This window comes from Oreochromis niloticus, linkage group LG8, assembly GCF_001858045.2.
Source record: "Oreochromis niloticus isolate F11D_XX linkage group LG8, O_niloticus_UMD_NMBU, whole genome shotgun sequence".
Taxonomy (NCBI): domain Eukaryota; kingdom Metazoa; phylum Chordata; class Actinopteri; order Cichliformes; family Cichlidae; genus Oreochromis; species Oreochromis niloticus.
Genome location: NC_031973.2, coordinates 3186471 through 3198975, shown reverse-complemented (window position 1 = coordinate 3198975; position 12505 = coordinate 3186471). Strand labels below are relative to the sequence as shown.

The following is a 12505-nucleotide window of genomic DNA, read 5'->3' as shown; positions in this document are numbered from 1 at the left end:
TCTCTCTGATGTATCCCCCCATACGCTCAATGGTGTTGTTTTGAGCCTTTACAGCAGCTGTAAGCGTCTCCAAGGTGTTAACCATGCTCCGTTTGTTGTGAGAGGTCGGGCCTCGTCCCATCGCTTCGATTCCAGTGGGCAGCCTTGGGGCGGTTTGAACAGCTGGTTCCGCTTTCTTATTTCTCTGATAAACCAGGGCCAGGCCAGCTCCGATCAGCAAGAACCCTGTTATCATGGTTCCAAATAGGTAGATATCTTCAGCATCCTCGATCGACAGTCCCGCCAGGCACACGACCCTCCAGGTCTGCCACCCGTCCATCGTGTATCCGGCAGGGAAAGTCCCTCCAGGGCACTCAGGCTCTCCCGAGCCCAGACTTCTCATTGAGAAAAGGGTGTCAATAGCATTCAGAGACCAGTTGATCAAATCCATAATTCTTTTAGGTTTTAGAGAACGACAGTGAGAGACTGTTCCAGGGAAAGTAATGCACACGAGACAAGACAAGGACACAGAGGCTAAGCAGGGAAGATAAGGGTAAGGAGGAGAGGAGAAAAGTGCGACCGCCTTCGCTGAGAGCCAAAGAGAAGCAAAAGAGCCAAAGAATCAGACACTTTATTCACTGTACTCTTTTTAATTTTACTTAGAAATGTAAAAATTATTTTTTGATGCCATTAACCCTCCAAAATTTGTAGAGCAGCAGGTCAAATGAAGAGTACTACGGAGGCTCTGTTCAAAATCCGTTAGCCTATTTTGCCACTCAAAACACATTTGAAAAAGAAAATACCTTCTTAGAATTTCAGACACAAAAAACCCCTAAAATTTATTTGAACCCAAATCATCTTTTCCTAAATGTAACTGATTCTATAGCCAACAAACTTCCCCCTGTGGGTTAGGGTTAGGAACTTGAACCTAGAAAACTGAAAATATAATATGTTAGCACTGAAGGAAGCTGCAGGAAAGGTTTCTGGCAAAAAGAACGGCACCTTTACCTGGTTACATTGTGTGATAAATCATCCATCCATCCATCTTCATCCGCTTTATCCGAGGCCGCAACCCGGCCTCGGATAAATCATAAAATTTTAAATTGTTGAAAGCATTTCTGTCATGCAACAATGACGAAAAGGTCCCAGTCTTTCTTCCATTTCCTTTTTAACACTAAAATAATTTAAAATGCCGTACGTCCGAGAACCTGCAAGCAGCACACATTAATCAATTTGTTTGAAATGTACACAAAAAACCCCACAAAAAAACGGAAGCACTGTCAGACCAGTTCTCCCCCCAGTTTTATTGTTTAATATTATATAATTTAGAGATTTATAATAAATAACATAATTAGAAATACTGAAAAACCACCATTGCATTATATATGTTTTGTCAACATAAATTAAAAAATATTCATTTAATTACATTATGATTACTGTCAGGTAAACTTTTCACCACAATCAAATGGTTCATTCCCTGGCGTCTCATGTGTCTCCTCAGACTTCCCTCTCGCGTGAATCTTTCTCCACAAATGCTACAGTGGAAGGGTTTTTCTCCAGAGTGGACTCTCATGTGTGTCTTCAGATTTGTGCTTTGGTTAAATTTTTGTCCACAAATATCACAACCAAAAGGTTTCTCCCCTGTGTGGACTCTTTTGTGGATTTTCAGATTTCCTTCTCTGTTAAAAGTTTTGCCACACAAATCACAACCAAATGGTCTTTCTCCTGTGTGAACGCTCATGTGAGTTTTGTAATGAATCCTCTGCGTAAATCTTTTACTACAAATGCTACATTTGAATGGTTTCTCTCCTGTGTGGACACTCTTATGTCTTTTCAGATCCCCAGGCTGTGAAAATCTTTTACTACAAAGACCACAACCAAATGGTTTCTCCCCCGTGTGGATCCGCATGTGCGTCTTAAGATTTGTGTTACGGTTAAATTTTTGTCCACAAACACCACAGCTAAATGGTTTCTCTCCCGTGTGGACTCTCATGTGTCTGTTAAGGTTGTATTGATGTCTAAATATTTTTTCACAAATGTTACAGCAGAATGGTTTCTCTCCTGTGTGGATTCTCATGTGCGTCTTTAGATGTGCATTTTGATTAAATCTTTGTCCACAAGTATCACAGCCAAATGGTTTATCTTCTGTTTGGATTCCTTCTAAATCAGTTCGGTTCACTTTTAAGCATTTCTTATTAGCTAAACAGCATGAAGACCTTATCCCTGAACTACTGATCATACGTTTCTGAAGAGACCGTTTACACTTTACACCTGAATCAAGAGCCCTGCCGTCCTTCCAACCATTGCTACTGACTTCAGTTTCTGGTCCAGAGTCTGTCAAAGGCTCCTGCCAATCATCATCATCATCAATACTGACTTCGGTTTCACAAGAGTCAGAAACTTTTCCATCAGTATTTTGTTTTAAATGACCAGACTGGTTTTTGTCAGGGTCTGTCTCTCCACAGCCCCCTCCATCAGTTTCTGACTTTATTTGTTTGTCTGAGCAGCTGCTTGGAGGCTCGGAATCATTGTTGTCTTGATTCAGTTGCGAGCAGTCAGGTTTCTCTTCATCATCTTCACTCTTCACTCGAACTGCAGTGACTGGAAACCTGGTGATATCAGTTTCCTGCAGCCCATTAAGGTGCTCTCCCTCACGACAGATGAAGAGTTCCTCCTGTTCTGCCTTTATCTGGTAGAGGTCTGAGTCCTGCTGGTCCACACAGGGGCTCGAGGGAAACTTGTCTTTAATCAGGAACGTCTGCTGAATATCTGCAGGGAACCCAGAAACACAAATGTCCATAGACTGGAGTGTTTAGCATGTGTGGGTTCTTTTATTTTCATTATGTAGTGCATTCTCCCTGTCACTCCTCTGGCTACTTGCCTGCCCTCCCCAACTGATCTGTGCAGCTTGACATGGCTTCAGTTAAAAAAAAAAAAGAAAAAAAGTCTATTTTAAGCAAATGGAACAGCGTGTCAGTTCTGGGATGTTTGTGAAACATCTGTTGGAACGAGAAGCATCATCCTGGCTGTGTCAGAGCCAGAATGTCATGCAGCTGCAGACAGTGTATTTTTGGAGTAAATCACCACTGTCAGAAAATCCCAAATCCTTTGGAAGAAAGGACAATGACCTGCTATACACTATTGTGAAAATAATGCGTTTTGATAAGCCATACGAGTCATATGTTAATACGCTGCAACAAATGCACATGAATGTGCTTCACTTACCTACTCTGTTCAAGACTTGTGTCTGCACCAGTTCTGAAGCAGCTGATGGCGTCACGAGTGCCATCAAACTAAGACGTCTTGGTTCAGCTGGTCGAAGGCTCTTAACTCCTGTGTGGATGCTCCTGTGCCTTTTCAAAATTCCTGGTTGTGAAAATCTTTTATTACAAATATCACAGCTGTATGGTTTCTCTCCTGTGTGAATTCTCATGTGTGTCTTTAGGTTTCTCTTACAGTTAAATCTTTTACCACAAACATCACAACCAAACGGTCTCTCCCCAGTGTGGACCCTCATATGTCTCTTAAAATGCATCCTCTGTGTAAATTTTTTGCCACACATACTACAGTTAAAGGGTTTCTCTCCTGTGTGGAAAATCTTGTGTCTTTTCAGGTCCCAGAGTTGTGAAAATGTTTTATTACAAACACCACAACTAAATGGTTTCTTTCCAGTCTGGATTTTCAAATGTCTATAGAGATTATACTGATGTTTAAATGTTTTTTCACAAACGTTACAGCGAAATGGTTTCTCGCCTGTGTGGCCAGCAATCTGTGAATCTGGATTTTGCTTCATTTTAAAACATTTTTTATTTGTCCTTTTTTCCAAATGACTTGTCACATGTCTCTGAAGAGATTGCCTGTAAAGGAAATGTTTACCACAGTCAGAGCAGTTGAAGGATGTGTTGGCACTGTTAAATTCCAGATCTTCATTTTCACCTGACTCAAGTGTCCTGCTCTTCTTTCTACCATCATCACTATCTTCAGTTTCAGGTTTCTGTAATTTATCACCAAAGCTGACTTCCATCTCAAGAGAATCAGGACTCGGTTGTGGGTTTGGGTCAGTGGCTGATTCTGGTCCTCCACAGTCCTCTCCATCAATTTCTGCTTTCATTTGTTTATCTGAGCAGCTGGTCAGAGGCCTTTGATGAAGCTGCAAGGAGTCAGGTTTCTCATCATCATCTTCACTCTTCACAGGACTAATTGGAAACCTGGTGATATCAACCTCAACCAGGCCATCAAACTGTTCTCCCTCATGTACCTCATTTTTGTGGTGAACGTCTGTGTCCTGCTGGTCCAGACTAGGACTCCAGTGAACCTCTTCTTTAACTGGCAACAGCTGCTGAAGATCTGAAAATTTTCCATTCATAGCAGACGATGGTGTGGCACTTCTCTCATAGCTGAATAAAGAAAAACAACAGGATATGTCTTAAATAACACAGTCACATACCATTCATCTTCATTATGATTTATCCTAAAGGAACAGTGAGCTCATGTGTGCAAAAAACAAGAATAAATAACAATCATGGAAAGATAAAAAGGCCCACACTGTGAATGTACAGCATCGGTTTTGTGTCTGATATGAAGGAAAGTCCACACACATAGAGATCTGAGCTTTGTCACTTCAGGACTGTGTCAGTAAAATACAAAATGAAACATCTTTTGGGGAAATTCTTTTTTCTGCATGACTCTGAATGTGTTTTTGGAAAAGCTTTTTTTTTTAAAGGAGAAGAAAACAGAAAATAAGTTATACTAGTGGGATACTTTGGAAAATGTTTTAAATGCTAATTTTAAATCTTTGAATAAGTGACGGAAACAATGTTATTACATCTGTCTGACAGAAGTGGTGATCCTTGCAGGACAGAATTATCAAAATAAAACACAGGAGCGTTTTCAAAAGTCTCCACATTAGAGGACAAACGGAAAAAAGTGCTGTGTTGTGATACGTATACATATGTTCACGAATGTATATCAAGTTAATCTGGGTCCTGCCTGTCACACTTTGCTGTTAACAGTGCCTGAGTGACTGTCAAGAAGCTTTTTACTGCACATCGGACAAATGCTGTCTTTTTAAAAAATTATTTTTGGGCTTAAACACCTTAGCTTTAATAATTTCTTTTATGGAAACACTTTTTCAAAAAGTTATTTAAAGAAATGAAAAAAAGAATATTAAAAAAATGATATTCAGCCTGCAGTAGTCAAACACTTCCTCAATAAATAGTTTTATAACCATTAAGCAGAAAATAATGAGTGATAGAAATGATATACAAATTAAAGCAAAGACAGACTTGAATTCAACATAAAATCCAGATATCCAAATCTGCCTGATGTATAAAATTAATATTTAAAGGAAAAACATGTCTAAAAAAAATAAAATACGATTATTCAATAGCAGATCAAACTGAATACTGATGTGGAAGAGTAGCTACAGTATCTCCTCTGGGTCCCTCCCCAATCACCTAACTCCTCTCCCTGTCTCTAAGGGAGACACACTCCAGAGGAAAGCTTATTTATTTGGTCACTACTCAGAGCTCATGGTCACAGGTAAGGGTAGGAATGTAAATCGACCTGTAAATTGACTGCTTTGCTTTCATCCTAAACTCTCTCTTCACTACAGATTATTGGTTAAGGCATCGACCTATCTTTCTCCCACTCCACTTTGCTTTTAGTTATGAACAAAAACCCAAAACACTTTAACCCTACTTTCCTGCTAAATGAAATTATGCTGCTTTTGGACTCCCAACATATTTGTCTATAAACCTCCTGAGCTGAAAACTGGCCCCAATCAGGCCTACAGAAGAAAGTTATTGTCACAGACAGATGCAGCTGATGCTGAACAGACTGATACTGAGCATAAAACCTTCAGAGTTAAAAACGGGCTCCAATCTGCCCTTTATACCAGAGTGACTTCACCTCACACTGATACACATACCCAAGAAAAGCATCATGACGCAAAGGTTTCATTTACACCTGTTACACCCCAAGTCTGAGTTTAAACTTTTGGAGCATTGTACGTACGATCTGCATCCCAACGGGGTTTAGATATTTCCGCCATAGGTAGCAGAGGTTACCTGTCCAGCAGAAAACACGCAAGTTCAGCGTCAGTCTGGAAACATTTGTCCCTCTTCAGTGCTGTCCACCTGGGGAAGGCAGCACCGATGTTCACTCTGGTTTCCTGCGGCAGCCCCTCCACATTTACTTCCGCATCTTCGTGTTTTGGCTTCATTGGCGGCTCAGATTCGCGCTCCAGTGAGTTTATTAAACGCTGAGGTCCTCCGTTTGTCAGCTTGTGGCTCCTCAAAATTCACAGAACACAACACGGTTCGCAAAAAACATACCGAGGGATGAGCATCCTCTCCATAACGTCTCCATAAGCTACATGCCAGTGAGTCCGATCTTTGTTTTGTTCCCCCTTGCAACTCAGTACAAGCACACGAAGGTTCCTACACTCGTTTTACAACACATTATTCTTGGTTGGTGTGTGTGTGTGTGTGTGTGTGTGTGTGTGTGTGTGTGTGTGGGGGGGGGGGGGGGGGGGGGGGGGCAGCATTCAAGCCTCATGTTTTCTCTAAACTTTAACTTAAGTAAAAGCCGCAGTCTTACTGAAATAGATTAAGAGTACTAAAGATTTAGGCAAATATAATTAAAGTACGTGAAGCAAGCATACTCATTAGACAGAATAATAAACATTATAATTTATATTATTGGATCAAAGTTATGGATTAATGATGTTTAATCTTGTAGGTGGAAATAATTTGAAATGCTTAAATATTGCTTAAGATAAGATAAGATAAAACTGATTAATATCTCCTATAAGAGAACTTATCTTAGGGCCAGAGGCAGGGTACACCTTCAACGAATCACCAGTCTGTCGCAGGGCTAACACAGAGAGATTCACATTCACACCTATGAGCAATTTAGAATCACCAGTTAACCCAATCCCACTGCTTAGCTGCTAACAGCTGTGGTTCTGAGTAGGCGACCATATGCTTGTATCATAAGACATCATTTTCAGTGTTTCTACACAATCTCTCAGTTTTGAATCATTTTGGAGATAGTTTAATTAAGTGGAGAAAAAATATCAATGAAGGGTAAGAAAGTAGTTGATAAGAATACAATTTTAATTACGAACATACATACTGACAAAAAATACAGACAAAAAGCAAGTTCCAAATCACTGATGACAAACAGTTATTAACAAGGGAAAAAAACATGTTTAATCACTTTAAATTAACAAAAAGAACACACAGGGATTGTAGACACACATGCAGGATATGATGTGTCATTAAGGATATAAAACTGCTTAAAAACTGGGGTTTTGTAAATTATTCAAGCAGCTTCATGCATCTGTTAAACTGATCTTGTCGCTGTGCAGCAGGCAGGAAATAGGACCCAAACGCAGGACTCAGTTTTATTGAGGGATCATACTAATACCAAAATTAAACACAAGGAACTACAAACATGAAACTCAAACCAAAAAACTGAAGACACTAGGGAGCTAAACTGGGCACAAGAAACTAGGAAGCATGGTGGAAAACACACAGCATGAGGGGACGATGCGACAACGAAAGGTGGTGAGCACAGACAATAAATACACAAGGAGAACGGGGCAAACAGGGAACAGCTGGGGAGACATGGCTGAGGGCAATTACACACGTGACAAAACGGGGAGGACTAGTGATGGGTATCGTTTAGGTTTTATCCGATACCGGTGCCAAACCAGTACTTTTGAAACGGTGCCAGTGCTTAAATGGTGCTCAAAGAATGGAGAGCACAAACTTTGTCCAAAAACCTCTTAGCTGTTTTTTTGTAAAATGATAACAATGTTAGCCTTTTCTGCAGCTATAGGGCATATATGGTCTCACTCTTGGCTGGAAGCAGTGCTTAAACAATGGAAAAAACACAAACTTTGTCCAAAAACCTCTCATGTTCAGCTGTTTTTTTGTAAAAAGATAACAATGTTAGCCTTTTCTGCAGCTATAGGGCATATATGGTCTCCCTCTTGGCTGGAAGCAGTGCTTAAACAATGGAAAAAACACAAACTTTGTCCAAAAACCTCTCATGTTTAACTGTTTTCCACTTTTTCTTTGGTCATTTTTAGCCTTTTTGGCCAGGGTGAAGGGAGTATCTGCCATCAAACAAGAAGACAGCCGCATGTAACTACGACGGTGTTTGCTAGTTCACCTTACGTGCATTAATTTAACCCGCTGCACAGATCTACCCGCAGTAGATGTGCTTGGTGTGAGGTCTTGCAGCAAGCTATCAAATACAGTGCATTTCTCGGCTTTAAAAAAAAAACGCTATGCGTCGCCAGGTGTTTCATCAGATTCAAGCTGTTACCTCCTTTGCACAGTATCAGCTTAAAGCACTTGTTGCAGGCTGCTGAGTTTGCATCTTTTGCTGTGAAGTACAGCCAGACTTTTGACCGCTTCACCTTGGGCATTTTTAATCTGTAGCCCTGCTCTAAAAGAACGTACGTACCTGGGCCCGCCTACTATCCTTGGAAAGGTAAAATGATTGGCTAGAATCCAAAGTGTATGACATCTCAGGAAAAAAAAGCACCGAAATAAAGCACCAAAATGTGCGCTGCTTTTCGGTCTGGTTACTACCGTTTATGTCACCAGATACCAGTACCCATCCCTAGGGAGGACACAGAGACAGCCTGGAGGGGGCACGAGAGAAACCACGGACATGACGGGATGAGGAGACACAGTGGTCAGCTATACAGAGGGAAATTACTAAACAATCAGGGAACTAAACCAGGACCACAAGAAATTAGACCCTATAGAAATAAACTAGAGACTAACAAAGAGAACTTCATACATAATTCATAATACAAAATGACAAAAAACACAGGAACTCAAAACACTGGGTCAGAAAAACCCAGGACTCTAACAGATCTGACAGGCACCAGCAAAACATTTATAAAGTTTTACAGCTAACAGGTTTTACAGAAATAATAATAACAATAATAGTACTTATTAAAGACAAGCATTTTTGTTTATGACAACAGAATGAAATAACAAACAACAAAGATGTTTTGCACCATGAAGCATCTCTGCATAGAATACACTTTAGAAGGGCATTAAATAAAGTCTACATGCCAAGGTATCCTTGGGCAAGATACTGACCCCTGAATGTTAGATATAAAATACTTGGAGAAAAGTGTTTGTATGAATGAGTTACAGTGTATAGAGTTCTCTGAGTGCTGAAGTAGAGTAGATAGACGCTATTTAAAAAAAAGTCCATTTACCAAATGACATAATTCTCCAGAAAAAACAGGAAAGATGATCTTTTAACTTCCCAAACTGCAGGATGTACACTCCCTGCATCTCCTTCATCTCTAAGGCATTGCTTCCATTGTAATGGCTCACAGTCAGAGCATTCTGCCAGACATGGGCTTCCCTCACAGGTGCAAACGTGCCATGAAGTGTGGGGTCATCTTTAATCAGTCTAGCTTCAACAGAGGAGGAGTGATCAAGGTGGTCCCTGGGTATGACATGCAATGAAAAAAAACAAAAGTTTTTCGACACAAATAACCTACGTCTATCTATGTCTGTGAAGGTTCTCAGTCATCCAGGTCATCGTAGTCAAAGGAGTTTGCAAAGAAAAGCGTCTGGACTTCTTTGAGTTGCTTGAAGACGTTTCACCTCTCATCCGAGAAGCTTCTTCAGTTCTAAGGTCAAATGGCCGAGAGTCCCAGATTTAAACCCAGTGGGAGTATCCCCCCAAGGAGGGACAAAGGACCCCCTGGTGATCCTCTAATCACATGCGCCAAGGTGTGAAAGTGGGTGTGGGACCTAATCAGCCAGGGTTTCAGGTGAGCTCATTGTGAAACCTGGCCCCACCCTATCATGTGATTTCCTGAGGTCAGATGGCCCAGGATGTGAGTGGGCGTTAAGGCGTCTGGGGAGGGAACTCAAAACTGGATTATAGATGGCAGACAGTTGGTGTCGTAAACCACCGCCTCTGTTCAAAGATGGTCGCTCACAGTGGACATAGATGGCCTCTTTCACTCCTCTTTCAAACCATCTGTCCTCTCTGTCCAATATGTGAACATTGGCATCCTCGAAAGAGTGACCTTTATCCTTAAGATGCAGGTGGACTGCTGAGTCTTGTCCTGTGGAGGTGGCTCTTCTATGTTGTGCCATGCGCTTGTGAAGTGGCTGTTTGGTCTCTCCAATGTAGAGGTCTGGGCATTCCTCACTGCATGTATGCTGTACAGTGCAGCGAGGAATGCCCAGACCTCTACATTGGAGAGACCAAACAGCCACTTCACAAGCGCATGGCACAGCATAGAAGAGCCACCTCCACAGGACAAGACTCAGCAGTCCACCTGCATCTTAAGGATAAAGGTCACTCTTTCGAGGATGCCAATGTTCACATATTGGACAGAGAGGACAGATGGTTTGAAAGAGGAGTGAAAGAGGCCATCTATGTCCACTGTGAGCGACCATCTTTGAACAGAGGCGGTGGTTTACGACACCAACTGTCTGCCATCTATAATCCAGTTTTGAGTTCCCTCCCCAGACGCCTTAACGCCCACTCACATCCTGGGCCATCTGACCTCAGGAAATCACATGATAGGGTGGGGCCAGGTTTCACAATGAGCTCACCTGAAACCCTGGCTGATTAGGTCCCACACCCACTTTCACACCTTGGCGCATGTGATTAGAGGATCACCAGGGGGTCCTTTGTCCCTCCTTGGGGGGATACTCCCACTGGGTTTAAATCTGGGACTCTCGGCCATTTGACCTTAGAACTGAAGAAGCTTCTCGGATGAGAGGTGAAACGTCTTCAAGCAACTCAAAGAAGTCCAGACGCTTTTCTTTGCAAACTCCTTTGACTACGTCTATCTAGTCACATCACCTTTGATAGCTTGCCTTATAAAGAAGAAAGCTATTAAAAGAAATCTCTGACAAATCTTGTAGTTAGGTTTGCACAGAAAGACGCAGGAGACAGGTTAGTAGACAGAAGTGATTTAAAGATTAATGATAAGAAAATACTAATTTCAAACAAGACTGTGATCGGTGTTAAGCTCAATCAGTGAAAGCTAACTCTAATAATAGAGTTAGAGTTATAATCAGAGTGAATCAGAGGCCTGAATACTTTCGGTTGCGCAGTAAGATGGCCGCACTGACAAGAGCTCTGAGTCATCTCAGCAAAAATTGTATTATTTATTTTTGTACTACTTTCTATTTCTATCGACACCGTGGATGCTCTGCTGCTCAAGGGTGGTGGAGAATGACCGAGCTAAGATCCTGTGGGACTTCAGATACAGACGGACAAAGTGGTGGTGGCTAACCAACCGGACATAGTGGTGGTAGACAAACAGAAGAAGACGGCCGTAGTGATAGACGTAGCGGTTCCGAATGACAGTAACATCAGAAAGAAGGAACACAAGAAGCTGGAGAAATACCAAGGGCTCAGAGAAGAGCTCGAGAGGATGTGGAGGGTGAAGGTAACGGTGGTCCCACTGGTAATTGGAGCACTAGGTGCGGTGACTCCCAAGCTAGGCGAGTGGCTCCAGCAGATCCCAGGAACAATATTGGAGATCTCTGTCCAGAAGAGCGCAGTCCTGGGAACAGCTAAGATACTGCGCAGGACCCTCAAGCTCCCAGGCCTCTGGTAGAGGACCCGAGCTTGAAGGATAAACTGCCCGCAGGGGCGAGCTGGGTGTGTATATATATATATGTTCTAAGATAAGATAAGATAAGATAAGATAAACCTTTATTAGTCCCACATGTGGGAAATTTGTTTTGTCACAGCAGGAAGTGGACAGTGCAAAAGTTATGAAGCAAAAATTAGAATAAAATAAAATAAGAATAAATACAGTACACAACTGTACAGAATAGAATAAAATAAAATACTATATACAGCAGAATAAAATAGAATAAAATATACAATAAGATAAAAATAGAATACAAATGCTATATACAACTGAGTAAAAAATACAACGATGCCAGGAAGATTATTGCACTTAGTGTTATTGCACATGTGTGTGTTTGATCAGTTAAAGTCTTTGTTGTGGAGTCTGACAGCAGTGGGGAGGAAAGACCTGCGAAATCTCTCCGTCCCACACCGTGGGTGCCGCAGTCTCCCACTGAAGGAGCTGCTCAGTGCTGTCACAGTCTCATGCATGGGGTGGGAGATGTTGTCCAACAGGGATGACAGCTTAGCCGCCATTCTCCTGTCACTCACCACCTCCACTGGGTCCAGAGAGCATCCTAGAACAGAGCTGGCCCTTCGGATCAGCCTGTTCAGTCTCTTCCTGTCCCCAGCAGAGATGCTGCCACCCCAGCAGACCACACCATAAAAGATGGCTGAGGCCACCACAGAGTCATAGAAGGTCTTCAGGAGTGGGCCCTCCACTCCAAACGACCTGAGTCTCCGCAGCAGGTACAGTCTGCTCTGCCCTTTCCTGTAGAGGGCGTCTGAGTTATGAGTCCAGTCCAGTTTGCTGTTCAGATGAACACCAAGGTACCTGTAGCTGTCCACAGCCTCAATGTCCATACCTTGGATGTTCAGT

The 12505-nt window shown here is 42.0% G+C and overlaps 1 protein-coding gene across 6 annotated transcripts; it reads right to left on the bottom strand.

Moving 5' to 3' along the window:
* Positions 1-613: 613 nt before the first annotated feature.
* Positions 614-6450, bottom strand: LOC100711392 (zinc finger protein 2 homolog). Of its 6 annotated transcripts, none has more exons than XM_019362357.2 (4): positions 6048-6450; positions 3916-4376; positions 3205-3836; positions 614-2748 (listed from the first exon to the last, which is right to left on the bottom strand). In XM_019362357.2, the coding sequence occupies exons 3-4, from the start codon at positions 3770-3772 to the stop codon at positions 1394-1396; spliced, it is 1923 nt and encodes a 640-aa protein (XP_019217902.1). In that variant the 5' UTR covers positions 3773-3836; positions 3916-4376; positions 6048-6450; the 3' UTR covers positions 614-1393. The 6 variants fall into 6 exon arrangements, with proteins under 6 accessions (XP_019217902.1, XP_019217901.1, XP_019217900.1 ...); XM_019362356.2 differs by having other exon boundaries at positions 3205-4129; positions 4238-4376; positions 6048-6449; XM_019362355.2 differs by having other exon boundaries at positions 3205-4376; positions 6048-6449.
* Between the last annotated feature and the right edge of the window lie 6055 nt (positions 6451-12505).